This window comes from Cuculus canorus, chromosome 1, assembly GCF_017976375.1.
Source record: "Cuculus canorus isolate bCucCan1 chromosome 1, bCucCan1.pri, whole genome shotgun sequence".
Taxonomy (NCBI): Eukaryota; Metazoa; Chordata; class Aves; order Cuculiformes; family Cuculidae; genus Cuculus; species Cuculus canorus.
In genome coordinates, this window is record NC_071401.1 from 114,010,008 (window position 1) to 114,028,359 (window position 18,352).

General features: G+C 41.5%; 1 protein-coding gene across 1 annotated transcript; it reads right to left on the minus strand.

Annotated features, from left to right (window-relative positions):
• Window positions 1-6,479: 6,479 nt before the first annotated feature.
• ABHD10 (abhydrolase domain containing 10, depalmitoylase) lies at window positions 6,480-17,847 on the minus strand. Its single transcript, XM_054052190.1, has 5 exons — window positions 17,715-17,847; window positions 14,011-14,194; window positions 13,109-13,220; window positions 12,025-12,162; window positions 6,480-10,945 (listed from the first exon to the last, which is right to left on the minus strand). Exons 1-5 carry the CDS (start codon window positions 17,815-17,817, stop codon window positions 10,604-10,606), a joined length of 879 nt encoding a protein of 292 aa, XP_053908165.1. The 5' UTR covers window positions 17,818-17,847; the 3' UTR covers window positions 6,480-10,603.
• Window positions 17,848-18,352: the final 505 nt, after the last annotated feature.

Here is an 18,352-nt window from a genome sequence, read left to right on the forward strand (position 1 = left end):
ATGACTAAAAATAGAGATGAAGCTTGAATACTTGAAGTAGGATTTCATGTCTGTAAGTGCTACGCCTCATCTTACACTTTCTGATATCACAATATTACACTATAAATTTGTAACTCTATAGACAAATGCTGCCAACAACAATAAAACTGACATTAATTAGCTCACTACCTATGGTTAGATCCAGGGTAACTTGATAGCTTTTGATATCTTCCAACTGGAACACAGAGGGAAAACTAAAATTTACCCTGCTACAGAGCAACTCTTAACCTTTGTTAGATTCACCATTTGGCAATTAATTCCTTAGAAAGACCTTGGTATCCCAAAGCACAAACTTCCAATGTATGCTGAGTCAATTCCCATTAGACAAAGCTACCCAGCAATGAGAATAACTGGGAAGTCCAGGCACTATTTCCCATGTCTGCCACAAAGCAATAATGGACATTTCATAACTAAGTTTAAAAAAAAAAAAAAAAAAAAAAAAGAAGTCAGGACATTTTCCAGGGCTCTTGAAAGACGCTTCTGGCATATTCACCTATGTCATGTTTTCTAGAGCTGCAGAGGATGCTAAGATTCAATACAGACTTGGTGCAAGTAAAGGGCCTTTTCAGAGAGCTGCAAGGCCAGGTATTACTCTGCAGACCCTCGGTTTTATTCATGGCCTTCCTTTGTCATAAGGTACCTGGAGACGTTCTACACAAGACAGCTAGTCAGACTAGGGGAAAAAAGAGGCTATTGGAATATTGTCATCTATTTCACTGTGCAAACCAGGTGGCAGAGATATCAGAACTGGGGGACAACATTAATTTTAAAAATTCTAACTTCCCCATTAATTTGTGATCTCAAGTCTAGAGAGCCTCAAAGACAAGAAGTGCTAACTCAAGCAAGTTACCTGCAAAAGGGTTTCTTTGCCAGCTCTGAAGATGTTAAGCCACAAGCAGATGAATAGCTTGAACACCTCAAATTTGGGGTTAAAAACAAAGTAATTCAGTAAGGAAGGACCTTCCTATTTGTGGGACAGAACAGAATGCACTGATAATCCACTCAGCAGAACAAGGCAGCTCTTAAGGCAGCCATGACCAGAAGCGTTTCTGGCACTCCTAAGTCATTGACCACCTTCCAGGCAGCTTCCCAGCAAAACAGTTACCACTTACCACTGCAAAACAGCTCCTGTGGATATAATCACTAGCATTCCCGATATTCAGGATGACCTTGGAGGTAAATTGTGCGTTTTAATTCTCAGAATCTTTTAAATCTTGTGCTGGGCTGACAGCCTCCTTGAAAGAAAACCAACACATTCCATCATATTGATTTGTAATCTGTCCCCAACAAAAACAATGCCTTCTGAGAACTACCTTTGAAAATTATGCGTTACAATACATGTGCATCAGCAGAAATCAAAAGTAACATCTTTATTTCTCTGCAACATAGGTCAAGGCAGACAGCAACATTTAGAAACAAACAAGATCAAATCCCCTAACTAAATAAATGCTTTTTCTTATGACTAGGGATTTAGCTTCGTGGTCGGGGACTTTTTCAAGAGTTACTGTCCTAAGGACTAGCACACTCTGGAACATCCTCTGTCAGCAAACCAGTCAGTGCAGAGGCAAAGGAGAGGATTTTCATAAGGTCCAGATCTGATTGCAGGCAGCCTGTGTCCTTCAGGGATTGTTTTTCCAGGACCACAGTCTGAGCAGGCTGTTCACATCACTACAGCCTTTAAGCACGCTACTGTTCGGCATACCTTTACCACAGATATGAGCACCTGCTTCCACCCTGACAAGCAGCAGTGACCTTCTCATGTTGCCACGTGGGAGGCAAGTGAATAACAGCGTGCAGGTCAGAAGGGCCAAAAAGAACACAATCTTTCACGTGCTAGCCTAAAAACATTTCAAATTTGTATTTGAGTTTCAGAACCAAGTGACTGGAAATTTAAGCAGCTGTCATTTGCTTTTCATACCAAATATAAATGGCGAGCTAGCCAAAGCTCCTTGCCAAACGCAAAACAAGACAGTGTGGCAGACTGAGAACACGTCAACTCCTCACCCCGAGCAGATCACAAGCTACAATTGCTGTGTCATATGGAGGATGCCCGTTTCGCTTTAATGAGATAGAAGCATCAGACCATATAACATAAATATGTAGGACTTGAAAGAGAAATACTAGGTCAAGCCCCCAAATAGCCAGCAATAGGTCCTGTAATTAAGATTTATGTATAACATTGCCGAGGCTGTAACTAACATTCTTCTCTTCTAGGCAGATATACATTGAAGACAGATGAGGTCCTGCAGCCACAAAGTAAATCTAAGCTATATAAACTGACCTATGAGCAGTATATCTGTAAGCAGTATATTTTTGTCCATCTCTTTTCTCTTCCCAACCATTACAGTAAGTTCTTCCCTTTGAAAACACCTGCCAGGAGAAAAGCAACATGCACAATGGCATTAAAACCAAGTACATAGCAAGATGCACGTTATTAAACAGCATAGCTGAGTTCCCTTTGCCTTTCCTGTGCCTGTTGGGATTGAGGACAAGGGTGGAAGGGCAAGAGTGCACAATGATTTTTGGTATTTCTGCATATGTTCTTTACACAGTTGCTGAATTTTCACTAAGCTTTAGGGAAATTCTACATTCTTACACATCTAGACTGAATTTGCACATCAACTCAAAGAAGGGACTGCTGATCTTAGAGAAGGGAGTATTAGGAATGGTTGGACTCAGTGACCCAGTGGGTCCCTTCCAACCTAGTCATTCTATGATTCTTCTATTTTCAGCGAAACTTTTATCCTTAACATAATTTTTTAGCGCTTTAAATGAAAAAAATCTGAAAGGGTAAGGTAGGCTTCTGTATAACAGTACAATTGAGAAACTTAAAATCCAAGGAAGTCCAAATCCCATTATTCCCCAGGACATGCTTTTCCCTCCCACTTGTTTTTATTTTGTTTTGCCCTCCACCCCCACCAGGAGAGGGGAGCCAAGGAGAAATGACAGGCACAAACCTAATGCAGTGACTCTCATAAAGGCACTGGTTCAGAAAATGTTATAACTGTATCGTGGTACAACCAGAGCATTGAAAACATTTGAGCAGCTGCAGCTGGTCAAAAGTTTCTCTCTAAGCATGTTTTAATTTGATATGAAAAGTATGTTACCATAAATCTCTTAGCCCCAGCCAATAACAGTGTGTCCAAGAGAGCATGTAATCAGAATTAACATAAAAATGAAACAGCAGGAGGCAGTTCTTCTAAGGCCTATCCAGCTACGCTTTCTTCTTGGGAACGCTGCTTTGTATTTAGCGTTGACGCAAGAGAAATTAAGTTAGCTAAACTGAAACTACATGAAACACTTAATACCATTTAACTGAAGGTTAAAAAAAGCTCTTAAATAGAGCTTTAAACTAGATGTGAAGGGGGAAGGGGAGGAGACCAGGCTAGTTGGGAATGAGCCTGGAAGTGGGAAACCAGCGGCTGAGAAATGGTGTGCTGGAGAGGACCACCAGTACACCACAATAGGGCAAGTGAGGGCGAGTATAAGTGGGGACAGTAAGGATAAAACTGGGTCTGTGGAATTAGTTATTCCAAGGACCAGTCAATCGAGAATAAACTCTCTTCCCTTTATGAGGGCTGAAGGTTCATCAGCCCAGCTGAAGTGCATTTACACCAATGCACGCAGCATGGGCAATAAGAAGGATGAGCTGGAAGCTGTTGTAGGGCAAGGTGACTATGATGTCATTGCCATCACAGAAACGTGGTGGGATGACTCACATAACTGGACTACAGCTATGTTGGGATATAAACTCTTCAGGCGGGACAGGAAGGGTAGGAAAGGAGGCGGGGTAGCCCTCTATGTCAAAGAGTGCTTTGAAACTCTCGAACTGGATTACGGTGAGGACGGGATCGAGTGCCTATGGGTTAAAATCAGAGGAGCCCACAAGAAAGGGGACTTTGTGATAGGAGTCTGTTACAGACCACCCAGCCAAGAAGAAGCTGCTGATGAACTCTTCTATAAACAGCTGGGGACAGTCTCTAAATCTCTGCCTCTTGTCCTTGTGGGAGACTTTAACTTTCCGGATGTCTGCTGGGAGTACAATACAGCAGAAAGGAAACAGTCTAGGAGGTTCCTGGAGTGCATCGAAGACAACTTCCTTGCACAACTGGTTAGCGAACCAACAAGGGAGGGTGCCTTCCTAGACCTGCTGTTTGTGAATAGGGAAGGTCTTGTTGGGGATTTGACGGTTGGAGGACGCCTGGGATTAAGTGATCATGAGATGATAGGGTTTTCAGTTCTAGGTGGGATTAAGAAGGGGGTTAGCAAAGCAGTCACATTAAACTTCCAGAGGGCAGACTTTGGCCTGTTCAGAAGCTTGATTAGCAAAGTCCCGTGGGAAACAGTCCTTCAGGGCAAGGGAGCCCATGAGGGTTGGGCGCTCTTGAAAAATGAAATCCTATCAGCTCAAGAGCAAACCATCCCTGTGTTCCGGAAAAGGAGCCGGCGGGGGGAAAAGCCAGCTTGGTGGAGCAGGGTGATCTCAAGATGCGTCAATAAGAAAAAGAAGCTCTATGTGCTCTGGAGGAAAGGACAGGCATCTTGGGTGGACTACAGGGACGAAGTGAGATCGTGCAGGGAAAAAATCAGGAGGGCCAAGGCCCAACTAGAATTAAAACTCGCTAAGTCTGTGAAAGACAACAAAAAGTCTTTCTACAAGTACATTAACAGGAAAAGGAGGACGAGGGAGAATATCCAGTCTCTAGTGGATGCAGAAGGAACAACAGTGACAGGGGATAAGGACAAGGCTGAGGTACTTAATGCCTTCTTCGCCTCAGTCTTTAATAGCAAAGAAAGTTGTTCCTTCTGTTTACAAATCCAAGAGTTAGAGGGGCAGATTGAGGCTCCCGTGATCCAAGAGGAGGCGGTTAGAGACTTGCTTGCCCAGCTAGACGTCCACAAGTCTATGGGGCCGGATGGGATCCACCCAAGAGTATTGAAGGAACTGGCGGATGTCCTTTCCAAACCCCTATCCATCATCTTCCAGAGGTCCTGGCTGACTGGGGAAGTTCCACTAGACTGGAGGCTGGCTGATGTTGTGCCCATATACAAGAAGGGTTGCAGAGAGGATCCGGGGAACTACAGGCCTGTCAGTCTCACCTCAGTGCCAGGGAAAGTCATGGAACAGGTAATCTTGAGTGCTATCATGAAGCACACGCAAGAGAACCGGGTGATCAGGCCCAGTCAACATGGGTTTACAAAAGGCAGATCTTGCCAAACTAACCTGATCACCTTCTATGACAAAATCACTCAACTACTGGATGGGGGAAAGGCTGTGGATGTAGTCTTCTTGGACTTCAGTAAAGCCTTTGACACAGTTTCTCACAGCATTCTGCTTCAGAAACTGTCAGCCTCTGGCCTGGACAGGCGCACACTCTCCTGGGTTGAAAACTGGTTGGATGGCCGGGCCCAGAGAGTGGTGGTCAATGGAGTTAACTCCAGCTGGAGGCCAGTCACAAGTGGAGTTCCTCAGGGCTCAGTACTGGGTCCAGCTCTGTTCAATGTCTTTATCAATGACCTGGATGAAGGCATTGAGTGCACCCTCAGCAAGTTTGCAGATGACACTAAGCTGGGAGGAAGTGTCGACCTGCTGGAGGGTAGGGAGGCTCTGCAAAGGGATCTGAACAGGCTGGACTGCTGGGCCGAGACCAATGGGATGAGGTTTAACAAGACCAAATGCCGGGTCCTGCACTTGGGGCACAACAACCCTATGCAGCGCTACAGACTGGGGGAAGAATGGCTGGAGAGCTGCACAGAAGAGAAGGACCTGGGGGTGCTGGTTGACAGCCGACTGAACATGAGCCAGCAGTGTGCCCAGGTGGCCAAGAAGGCCAATGGCATCTTGGCTTGTATCAGAAATGGGGTCACCAGCAGGTCCAGGGAGGTTATTCTCCCTCTGTACTCGGCACTGGTGAGACCGCACCTCGAATACTGTGTTCAGTTCTGGGCCCCTCACCACAAGAAGGATGTTGAGGCTCTGGAGCGTGTCCAGAGAAGAGCAACAAAGCTGGTGAGGGGGCTGGAGAACAAGTCTTATGAGGAGCGGCTGAGAGAGCTGGGGTTGTTTAGCCTTGAGAAGAGGAGGCTGAGGGGAGACCTTATTACTCTCTACAACTACCTGAAAGGAGGTTGTGGAGAGGAGGGAGCTGGCCTCTTCTCCCAAGTGACAGGGGACAGGACTAGAGGGAATGGCCTGAAGCTCCGTCAGGGGAGGTTCAGGTTGGATATCAGAAAAAAATTCTTCACAGTAAGAGTCATTGGGTACTGGAACAGGCTGCCCAGGGAGGTGGTCGAGTCGCCTTCCCTGGAGGTGTTTAAGGAACGGGTGGATGAAGTACTTAGGGACATGGTTTAGGGAGTGTTAGGAACGGTTGGACTCGATGATCCAATGGGTCCTTTCCAACCTTGTGTGATTCTGTGATTCTGTGATTCTGTGAAGGAAAAAAAAAAAGTTGAAGTGTGAAGCGAAGCCAAACAACAGAAGAGACTACTTGACAGGGTTTAAAAAAGTATATACAACTACATTAGTACAGCTCAATATGCACTGAATAAGAGCATATGTTTATTAGGAAACAAGCTGAATAAGCCTTAGAGACTCTTCCAACACATACTGGTCTACTGCAGAGTTTAATCACAAACACAGGATAGCATCCCTCATCCTTTTCTTCCTTTTTTTCTTGAAGGCATAATAGTTTATTTCACAAGTTAAGTCTCATGGAGTTTGAGTTTGCAACAGCTCTGAAATGAAAATTTTGGTAAGGAGTAGGGACAGCTGAAGTCAGCTGGTAATGCTTTTGTTTCTTTTTAATGAAAACTGTTACTCACTTCTTTGGTATTACATACTAATCAAGCTTTCCACCTAGCTATAACAGCTTTTGGTTATTTACTCATGAAACTCGAATGACTATAGCGAACTTCTGAGCAGAAGTCAATGTTACATAGTTTAAGCATTACATTTAAGATAAACACCTCAAAGTGCTCATTCATTGCTGGATCAAAATCAGCAACACAAGTTGCATGCTTAGTGTCCAGAGCTGCCTTGTACTGTGACAGTGCCCCATCCCTGGAGTGTTAGGGCCAGGTTGGATGGGGCTTTGAGTTACCTGGTCTAGTGGAAAGTGTCGCTGCTTATTGCATGGGGGTTGGAATTGGATGATCTTTAAAGCTGCCTTCCAACCCAAACCATTCTATGACCGTACTATGTTCAGTGACAGATAAACCCAGAAGGCATTTTCAGACCCGCCAAAAGTGAAAGATTATGAGAACACTAACAATTTAAACTAAGAGTGTTACTGAAAACAATTAAGTGTAGATTAAGATACTCATAGAAAACCAACAGCCCAGGCACCACGAGTCGGTAAATTTGAAAGTATAAAAGACATGGATCATTTTGCATGAATCCAACTTATTGTTGAGAAACTATATGTTGTAAAGGTATGTAAAACATACTTTGTATTTGGCAGAAAATTAGAAATATGTAAAAAAACCAAAAACCCAGAACACAAGAATTCACTACAAATTATTTTAAAATTGTGCACCATGCAGAGCTTTCTAAATATGTAATCCTCTAGTTTAACACAGAGGAAGTCTACAGAGGAAGTAAATACTTGTTTTTAAATGTGACTAATACTGAAAATAATTCACTATCTAGGCATGTACTGGAAAAGATGAAAGAAATGCCACAGGCATAAACTCAGGGGACAGAATATAGCAGGAAAGTGCTAAGCTTTGCAGGGAGAAATACCAGTCAAATTACCAAGGCAAAGTTAGAGGGAAAAGTCTGTCTGCATAAGGTCTGTCTCAAAGCTACTTTTTCAAATTTAATGGATATAGGCTGGATTTAGAAAATGGTAGGTGAACGCAGAGAGAAGGGCAGTTCACTGAATCTGAAAATACTATCTGGAACACTGTCTCTATGAAGACAGCATCAATGCCGCCTTTGCATTGACAGTCTGTGTAGCAAATTTTGGGTGTACTGTAATGTAAATGCTACCCCTGATCTCCACTGAGCAAGCAGAGAAGGAAAACAGAGTGTACAAAACACATGGCACACAAAAAAAAAAAACCCTCCCTAGGATTAAGTTTCAGTAACGCTGCAGTTTGAGCAATTGATGCTGCAGTATTCTATCCTCAATCATTGTGTCCACCATGTTATGCTGCCTTCTCCCACTTAATGTTATTAAAGCAGAATGATGGGGGTTCTGAATCAACAAAACCACCAACCAATCAAACAACCTGAAAACTTCTCACACAACTGCTCCCTTTCACATTTGTTTTCAGCTATCTTGCTTTAAGGCATTGTAACAAAAAGACCTAACCCATGAAGTATCAATTATTTAATGAAAGCTAAGGTGAAGTTCCGAATGAATACAATGCAATTCTTTCAAGAGAAATACACAGCTATGGTTTATGCAGACCTGTAACGACTATTTCCTCTCGAAGTACTACAGTTCAACTGAACGTTTATAGGTATAACTCTCAACTAAAAAAAGAGCTCAGAACTTTTCAGTTATTCAAATGACTTCCGTACATGTGAACAAAAAGCACATCTATCACAACTGGCAACTTTGGGCCTTAATTATAAGTACTTCAGAATTATTGCAGTCTACTTTTATTCAACTTCTTCTTCCATCTAAGAGATGAGACAGAAGTGGGTTAAAAAAAAATTGTCACAGGTAAACTAAGAGCAGAATATTTTGAAGGAACTTAATTTTGGTTTGACCTTGTCTTTAAAACTCACTAAATATATTTTTTAGTTTTTATTAGCTGCAAGTCATATGAATACATATAAAAAGGACAACTGTTTAACAATACATAAATACGAACACAGCTCAGCCTTTGGGAATGGAAGTGGTTGAGCAATTTGCATAAATTGACTGAATTCATTTTTCTCAAAAATAAAATACATTTTCAAGATGTTTTAAAGCTTAAGAAAGTAGTGAATTGCATAGTCATAGAGAAGAAAAATCTACTCCCTTCAGAAACAGAAATACCTGGATTTAATGGAATATTGTAATTCCTCAGGAAGTATGCTGATCTAGATTGAATTAGGGAGTCGGTACACTTGAATTAAGAAGGTCTGCATCTAAAACTACAGCCATCTTTTTTTACTCTTATACCAGAAGTCTTTTTTCTTTTTTTCTTTTTTGTACATCACAGTATCTTTCTTTTTGCAGTATTGAAACCTAAATAGAGCTGCACTTCACAGGTAGTAATCTGAAAATTAGGTTTTGTCATTGCTGTTGTTGCAGGGCTTTTTTTTGTTCTAGTTGTTTGGCATTTTTTAAAAAACTGAAAGCCACTACCTCAGCAAAGCTCTATACAACATAATTGTACCGACAAAGCTAATACTGAAAACAATAAAGCCTCTAGAAATACCTCACCCCAGGAATTTTAGCCATTTAAGGTAGTAATAGCAATGCCATTTACTACTTAAAACAGTAAAGCCAGAAACAACTATATACTTTCAACTGATGTTTCACGCTAAGGCCAGCCTGAACTACTTCCAGCCTCTCACTTAAGTTCCTCTCTCTCTCTTAAGTGTATGAATGGAACCATATTTTTTGAGAAAAAAATAACTGGTAGTAGTCACATTTGCAATTAAATCCATTTACTATTAAATACTAAGAATTACATTACAAGAATTATTTGACTATCAAGTTTCAGTTACAAGTTTTCAGGTTTGCAATCATGTACCTCAAATTCCTAACTCTTCTTAATAATTAAGACACTCTTCTTAATAATCTACAGTTCTTGGCTCAGAAAAAGAGGTAGTGATGCCCTATGGTCCTGTACTTCCCACTCTAAAGAGACTACTATAAGAGAGTCACTGTATTGACCCAGTTTCAGCTTACACCAAGATTATATATCATCCACTTAATAGTAGATCTACAAATTAACTACTACAAAAACACAGCCTGGAGAACGTAAACCCTACTGATAAGTGTAGATAAAAGTATAAAGTATAGATAGCTTTGAGGCCCTGCATTCTTAGAATTTAACTTCTTCCCGTTGTAGTACCCCAAGAACACCATCGGGGTGTGCCTTCCACTTTTCAGTTTTAATAGTACTTAAGAACAATATATTTAGCTGAAATCCCTTTATTATGCTCCATGTTATTCACTACTTCTAATAGCAGTAACTTCACACTTAAGTTGTACTTTGCTTTGTACACGATTTCAGACGTACAATATACAAATGTTACAGAAAAGGATAACACTAAAAAGGCAAAGACATGGGAAATTAAATTTTTACTGTACAGGCCAATACTAAAAAAATGAATCATCATTTCAGTACAAAAAGGCAGGAAGCTTGTGAAAAAAAGGTTTACGTGGTGAAGGAGAGGTTCTAAACACAAAAGCAGCACTCCTTCACATTTTGGACTGTCTGTGCAAATGCAGCATTAATAAAATACCTGTATTTATGAAACAGAGGTAAGGAAACAGCAGATAAAGCTCAGTTTCTGATAGTCACAGGCCTGGTATAATCTTGTTAAGAACAGGGTTTCTGCTACTCATGGAAAAGAATCAGGTGTAGAGTTCATGCACTTAAGCTACTCTGCAGCTTATGCTAGTGTTGCCAGCTTGTCAATTAAATCATCAACAGTATTCACAAGAAGTTTTGTATCTTCCTTCTCACTCATTCGATGTTGGCCAATTTTGCGGAGGATAACATCGACATCTTTGCTCAAAACACGATCAGCAACTTGCATAGAAATCTGCCAAGGGACATCATCATCCTTCATGCCATGAATAAGTCGGATGGGACAGGTTATAGGAATAGGACTATTGAGCACACAGTGGTTTTCTGCTTCTTTGATTAAGTCATATGTCAAGGAATAATATCCTTCCTCATTATGCTTTGTTGGAAACTTCCATTCACCTTTTTCTTCTATTTCTTTTTGTGCCTATAAAAAAAAAAGAGAGAGCAAAGAATAGAAAAGACACATGCTACAAGTTCTTTAGAGTACCTCAACTTATTTCTGTTCTAAATGCAGTAAAATCTCGCCAGCATAAAATTTTTCTTTGTCCATTTTTATTAGCAGAGGTGTATTCCCGTTTGCCTTCCAGCATCTGAGAAGAAAAAAATCCCTACCATGTCACAAAAGCTGATCTGCACTTCTGTCCTGCAAATTAATCTAGTTACGACTCACAAAGGAAATTAAGTTTCTCAGCAAGAATCTATCAGAAAGAAAAAGCCATATAGCTACAACAAACAGCATGTCTCTCTGGCTTCAATCAGCTCAGTGAACCTCAAACAAGGAGAACCACAGGAAAAAGGAATTTTCCAGTGATCAGTCTTTGCAATGAGAACTGCAATTAAATATTGTATTTCCAGAACCTTACCTTAGTCTTAAGTAGTAATACTGACACTAAACGTGCCTTCCAAAAAGATAAAAATCCAGGAAAATATTTTAATTATTCTAAAGTATGTGTTATTTAATATTTCCATACTTATTTGTCACATTATAACAACTGATTTATTTTCCTGAAGGCTGGACGTTATCATCATAAACAAAGCAATTTAGAAAGACACTTCCCACCACCTAAATCTCAGTTTTCACAAACACACTTATCTGAAGAATTCCCCTTCTACACACACAACCAGATTAATTTCATCCAATGTCATCTCAATTACTTTAGCAACTACTTCTCCATCCTTGAAAGCACAAGGATCCAATCTGAATGCAAATATAAGATATTCTAAACTGAAATCTAATGGACTGCTGAACTGCAGGGATGTGGCTTCACATCCTATATGACGTGGTAACAGAAACACATTCTAGGTAGAGCTTACACTAGCTTCATCCTAGAAGCACAGTATTTTGCAGATTTTTTTAGATTAATGTAAATGCTCTGCTTACTTCAACCACAAACACTGAAAAATTACTGGAACACTTGCAGGAAAAGTACAGTTAGAACAACGGAATTTCTTAAATGCTTGATAGATTTTTAGATTGCACAAAAACCAACCATGAACATTTACCTCAATGGGAAGCTTCTTAAAAGCTGTTACAAGATGGTCTGCTGCTACAGCTACTCCAACTAGAGCAGCTATTTTATCTGGGCGTGCTATGGCAGCATGAAGCATCAGCCATCCACCCAAGCTGGAGCCCACCAGAATCTGGAAAAAAAGAGTGAAAATATGATTTTTTTTTTTAAAGTTATTTTATTTTACAAGAAACAGCTAATATTTTTTTCTTCTTCTATAAAGTATCAGTTTTCATTTTGTTTAAGTACTAAAACCTTGGGCATAATCCTGCTGTCCTTACCCAGGCAGAACCGCTGTCACCTCCAGTGGAAATTTTGCCTGAGTAAGTACCATAGGATCTGGTATTTTATTATTCTTTTTGTTTGGCATGGCTGGTTATTGCTGTCTGAGACTGAAAGGCTGTAAACAAAATAAGAGTTGAAACAATTCAGTATCACATGCATACTTTGTTTCCTTCTTAAAATAAATGCACAAGGTAAAGTCTCAGTGCAGTGAAAAAGATCAACAAATACAATTAATAATACAAAATCGTTTTAAAGACAATACTAAGTATTTCTAGATTGCAGGAGATTTCATGTTTCTAACAGTCATTTCTAAAGTAACTGAAGAAGTCTAATGCTTCTTTTGCAGATTTTTAAAGATATTTTATTATATAGAGAGAGTATCTTAAATGTAGCATTCCTGCAAATCCTTTAACTAATGCATCAGCAGCAAGACAGTGACACATCTTCATGAAGAGAGCTGCACTGCATTGTAACCATTCCGCGTTCCCTGTCAGGTGGAACCTCTGCCGTGAGGCACTCTCACACTCCCCAATATGACAGCCCTGCTTTGAACAGGAGGATCTAATAAATGACCTCTGGGAGGTCCTGCCAGCCCACGCTTCCATGATTTTGCGATCTACCTGCTTGTAAATAAGGTCCTACAAATATGACCTTTCAAATGATTCAGCGTGAAATTCAGCAAGTGTCAGCTGTTAAACAGAAGCTACTGTTGACCAGAGCTATTATGGCATATTTTTGATTGATATTCTATCTTGAGAACAAAAAGCACTCTATATTTAAAAATAAAATATAACCTGTGGTCCATCTGTAAGTTCATCCAGTATAGACAGAACATCTTTTCTCCACTTCCCAATTGTACAGTCCTCAAATTTACCACCTGAACTTCCACATCCTGTATAATCAAATCTGAAAAAGTAACCATCAAAATGAACATCATAGTACCACCTACATCAATATAGAAGCTAACTAAGCAGTAACATTTAATCCAATCAAAAACAGCGTACAAGGTACAGCATTGGATATTTTCTTACTTGCTTCTGCATATTACTAGCACCAGAAATCACATGAAAAGAGGCTTAAATACAACAGATGCACCTCAGTGATGCAGCATTCTCTTACCGTTTGATATAACAGTATTGAAATTTACCAGGGCATTTCCCAGATAAAGAATTTCTCTTACAGAGAAATACTTCAGTTTTAAAGGTATTGTAAAAACGTCTAAAGTCTCTTTCGAACACTATACCCAAATACAAAGAGTTATGAAACTCAGCATTTAACTTAATCTATCAAAGCAGAGCATCACTAAGCACATGAATGTTCTTCTAAAACCACAGAAGACAATGGGTATCTTAATAAGCTTTGGCAGTTAAGAAGCATGCCTACAGTATTAATAAAAAAATCAACTCCAGGTCCTTTCTTTTCCATTTTGTTTTCCTCTAGCCTTAATGCAACTGACAGCAGAGTACAGAAATTCAAGAGAACTTTCTGAATTATGTTCAGAATACATTCTCCTGATTTATCTGTCTCGCTACAGACAGAAATCCTAAGTTTGAAATGGAAGAGAGACAATTCTTACCTTGTATACAGCACAGCATGCATTACAATACAAATGCCAAAGTTTACATATTTTCGTAAGCTCCTTCCCCCAACCCATGATGCTAGTTTCATTTTCTCAAGAATGACACTCTGAATGTACCTGATGAAGGCATGACCTAGAGAGTTGCAGAAATCTTCAAGAGCAGTTGCTTTCTGACCATTCATAGTTGAATTAAGGCCGGGAAGAAAAATAACTCCTGGATTCCTGCCTTTTAGTTTATGATAAGCAAGATTTGGTCGATCTGGTCGAGCAAGAAAGCTGACTGACGATTTCAGCCTGCAAACTAATAGAGAAAGCTATTTAATACAATCAACATGATATCCTCATTTTATAACATCAAAGTTTAGGAAATACAGGCATATTATACGAAATGAAGATATTTTAGCTCAAGAGAAAAGAAAAAAGTATTGTCTATACTCTTCAATGACTAATTAGTATTGATCAGCCTGGTATGGAAAACTGTAATTCATCCTCAAATCAATAAATGCAAACCATGTAAGGAGTTCACTCAGCAATTAGCAAACTGGCCAAAGATATCCTATACTTCATATGTCCTCATGTTTTATACCATCTTGACTATATTTACTCATTTCACAAGAAATAATATTTTTCACCTGCTTAGTTTAACGTCTTATATTTCTTTTTTGTGTTTTTTTTTTCCAGACTGAATTTCAAAAAATATAATTTGAGGACTAAAGTACTGTGTGCAATGGTATGTTTGCAAGCGATCTGCAGTGCATTACACGAGAGAGATGTTCTCCTAGCAGCATAAACTTAAAATTATTTTCATTTGTTTTAGTTCAAGACAACAAACCAGACACACTGGGAAAACAAACACTAGGTTGAACTCTGTTACTCATATTAATAATCATCCAAAAACTTGAGTTGGTTTCAAACAAGCAAAAAAATTAACAAAGCAAATGCTATCTAATGAAGAACTGTGCTGAATCTCAACAGCTGCTACAGTGTTGAGTCCAAGTTTAGCAGTCAATTGTACTTCTGCTGGGAGGGTGGCAAGCAATTCATAGAGGTGTTACAGAGACTGAATCCACTCCATTACCCACCTCAGTAAGATAATTTGCTAAACTTAAAGCTTGGTCAAAGCTTCTCAGACTTCTATATTACCAATTATTAGATTGGAAGAAGACTGTTTCTTTAATACTGTAAATCAGCAGCGGGGTATAAAAACTACATGGCCCCAAATACATCAGGGCTTCCTACTGGTATAACTGGATAAATACTGCAAAGACAGGCCATGACAATATCATACTACCTAACTCTTCCTCAGCTTTGAGTACTGCTTTCTCACTAACAGGGAGATTACATTCAAGAGGTTTGGGGGGTTTTGTTTTTAAACATGGATAAGTAAATGTGGACACCTAGAAAACACAGGATGCAGCTAGTATTCAGTGCATTCCTACAGTCTAAGAGAAATCACACCATTCAAACTATATACTAAAACCACTAAATCTTTCCTGAAATATTAGACAGTTACTTATCCTATTGATGCATCAATTATTATAAATGTGAACAAATGCCACAGTAAAAGTATGCATCCAAACTATGACTTTTGGGTTGTGTGTTTCTCTATCAGTAAATCAGTCACTTCTCCACCTGCTAGGAACAGAGGAGATACACCAAGAAGTCATAAGCTTGATAAAAAAAAGAATTACGAGTATCTTTCTCTCCTTAAGCCTTCATAACAATCTGAGGTCATTGTTTTTTCCCATCCTGCAGCACTCCAGAAGTGTGCTCAAGCCATTTTGACACCGAGCAGGCTTTAAACTGCAGCTACAAGAGACAAGCGCTGCCTGAGCTACTTCACGAACTAGCATCCCCCATTAACAAGTTCCTTTAAGGACACCAGCAGCAATCCTAACCTGAATAATGCAAAGCCCTAGAGCAACTATGTCAGCCAATCCAAAAGCAAGGCCCACTGGAGTCATGTTCTCATACATCCCTCTATACACTCCAAAGCATCAATAACTGAACAGCTACCCAGTAATTTCTTCTCCTGTTTTCAGTGAAAGACCTCAGTAAAAGTACGGATACGCTCCTGAAAGGTGCAAGGTGCTACCCAATATTTATAAATGCAAGTTACAGACAGCAGTAGCTAGCTACAGGAAGACCACAGGATCCTTGCCTGATGCTATGGAAATCTCTTCATACTAGAATCACTGTGCAATTTTAGTTGTGTTACGACCAACAGAAACTGTGATCGAGACCAGTGCAACATGCCAAAGCCAAAGAAATCCTCTGAACCACTCTGCGAATGCTCCAGCACTGTACCATCGCCACCCATTGCGAACAGCAGCACCTGACTGACACAGCTCTCCTAGATAATGGACGCAATATTGTCCACAGATCACTTCACAGTGTTGTCTGTGCTACAGGAATACGATGGCCAACAGTTCTCCCAGCAGGAATTGCTGCTTAACCCAGTCTCAGAACACCTAACAGCACACTCAATAACCCACTATTCTGACACCAGCACTCCTAACACAGAACGAAAGAAAAACATCAATAAAAATCTACTGTATATATGCTTTTATGCAGATACAAAATGTGCACTCAAAATTTGCAAGTTTTACTCAATTCTACACTGAGCAACTTCAGATGAGTTTCATCACCTCATCAAGAGCAGCAGTCGTCTGTCAAATTTAAGGCAATGAATAAACTCAAGTACACTCAAACAAGTACTGAGTCTGGAACAGCAAGGGGGGCATTATGTTATTGGCCACAGGATCACGACAACTGGACTTGATCTTAAGAGGTCCTATCCAACCTTTGTGATTCTATGATCATCTCCTTGGTGAGGCACTGGCACAGGTTGCCCACAGAAGTGATTCCATGAAAAAGCCAAACTCAATAATCAATGCCAATGTGATTATTAAGCAGGTATTCTTTTAACAAGCAGTGCTGGAGTACACAGGGGGAAACCCACCCAATGTGTCCAACTATTGAGACTGGTTACGTAACTTTTATACTGGTTAAACATACATATCCATATAGATCCCCAAAAACATGTTACATGGCCACTGTTTTTCCAAGAACTTATTATCATAGTTTATACTCTTGTATGCACATCACAGTTTCTTTGTGTCTTCAGAAGCCTTATCTTACCCCTTCCTCACCGTGTCCTCTAGGTGAGCTCAGGTCTGTCCTTTGTTCCTGCTGCAGGACTGTCCTTTCAATACTTGTTTTGTTCCTCATTTTAACTAGTAAACAAGCTAAACTCCTGTTACAATCACATTCTTTCTTACTGCAAGCTAGCCAAGATTTGATTCTTATTATTCTGATTATTGCTTAAGCAAATTGATTCCCTTAACATAATGATTTATTCCTTCCTTCAGAAGCTGTGGCTGCCCCATCCCTGGAAGCCAGGTTGGATGGGGCCTTGGGCAGCCTGGTCTAGTGGGATGTCCCTGCCCATGGTAGGGGGGTTGGAACTGGATGATCTTTAATGTCCCTTCCAACCCAAACTATTCCACGATTCAGTGACCTCACTCCAAAGCAGATGCCAGCAAAGCTCTTCAGGGGCCTGGTAAAGCCTCACACGCAGTTACGCCTCACACTCGAGCAGCCGTACCGGCCCAGCTCCTCGGAGAGAGGCAGGAAGCGCCCGCAGAGCCCAAACCCGCCCCCCGCGGGCTGGGAGAGAGCAGCTCGCCAGGAACCCCGTCCCTCGGCGAGGAGCGACGCCCAACACCCGCCCCAGCCGCTGCCGGTGGGAGCGGGGCGGAGGAGGCGCCGTGCCCTCCCGCTGACCGGCCGGCGCCCGCTCCGCAGGGCCCTGCCCTTACCCGGGAGCCCCAGCGGTGAGATCACCGACACAGGCGAAGCGCGACGGCGGCCGCCGCCCCGCGCCAAGCCCCGCAGCGCACTCGCAGCCGCTGCCGCCGCCATGGGCCCGAGACCACATGGCCACGCCCCCGGGGTGACCACGCCCCATGACCACGCCCACAAATCCGACTGTAGTCACGCCTCCCTCATATTGGCCATGCCCATCACTTAGTGGCCGCGCCCCTCACCACAAACACCACCCCGCCGTGACCACGCCCCCTGACGTCATGGCCACCCATCGTGGTCACACCCACGCCCCCGTGCTATGGCCACGCCCCTCGCGCCATTGCACCGCCTCCATAGCCACGCCCTTCCGCCATGACCACTCCCCCGCCATGGACACGCCTCTCACCATAGCACCTCCCCATAGGCCCCGCCCCTCCTCATAGCACGATCCCTCAATAGCCACGCCCCCTACAACATGACCACGCCCCTCGATGACCACGCCCCTCTCCACAGCACCGCTTCCCCGACCCCGCCCTAGGACCGCCGCCGCATATTATGTGTATGCAGCAAACAGACTACATTCCTAATGCCACTGCCATTGGAAAATTACTTCCCATAGCTTCTGAATGGGGAAACACACCGGTTAGACGCA

Excerpts from the sequence above, each read along its gene's own strand:
- ABHD10 (XM_054052190.1), bottom strand. The coding sequence starts at position 17,817 with ATGGCGGCGGCAGCGGCTGCGAGTGCGCTGCGGGGCTTGGCGCGGGGC. Across the intron at positions 14,195-17,714 it reads CTCACCGCTGGGGCTCCCGG|TTTGCAGGCTGAAATCGTCA; the intron begins GTAAGGGCAGGG and ends TTTCTCTATTAG. Across the intron at positions 12,163-13,108 it reads AACTTACAGATGGACCACAG|ATTCTGGTGGGCTCCAGCTT; the intron begins GTTATATTTTAT and ends CTTTTTTTCCAG.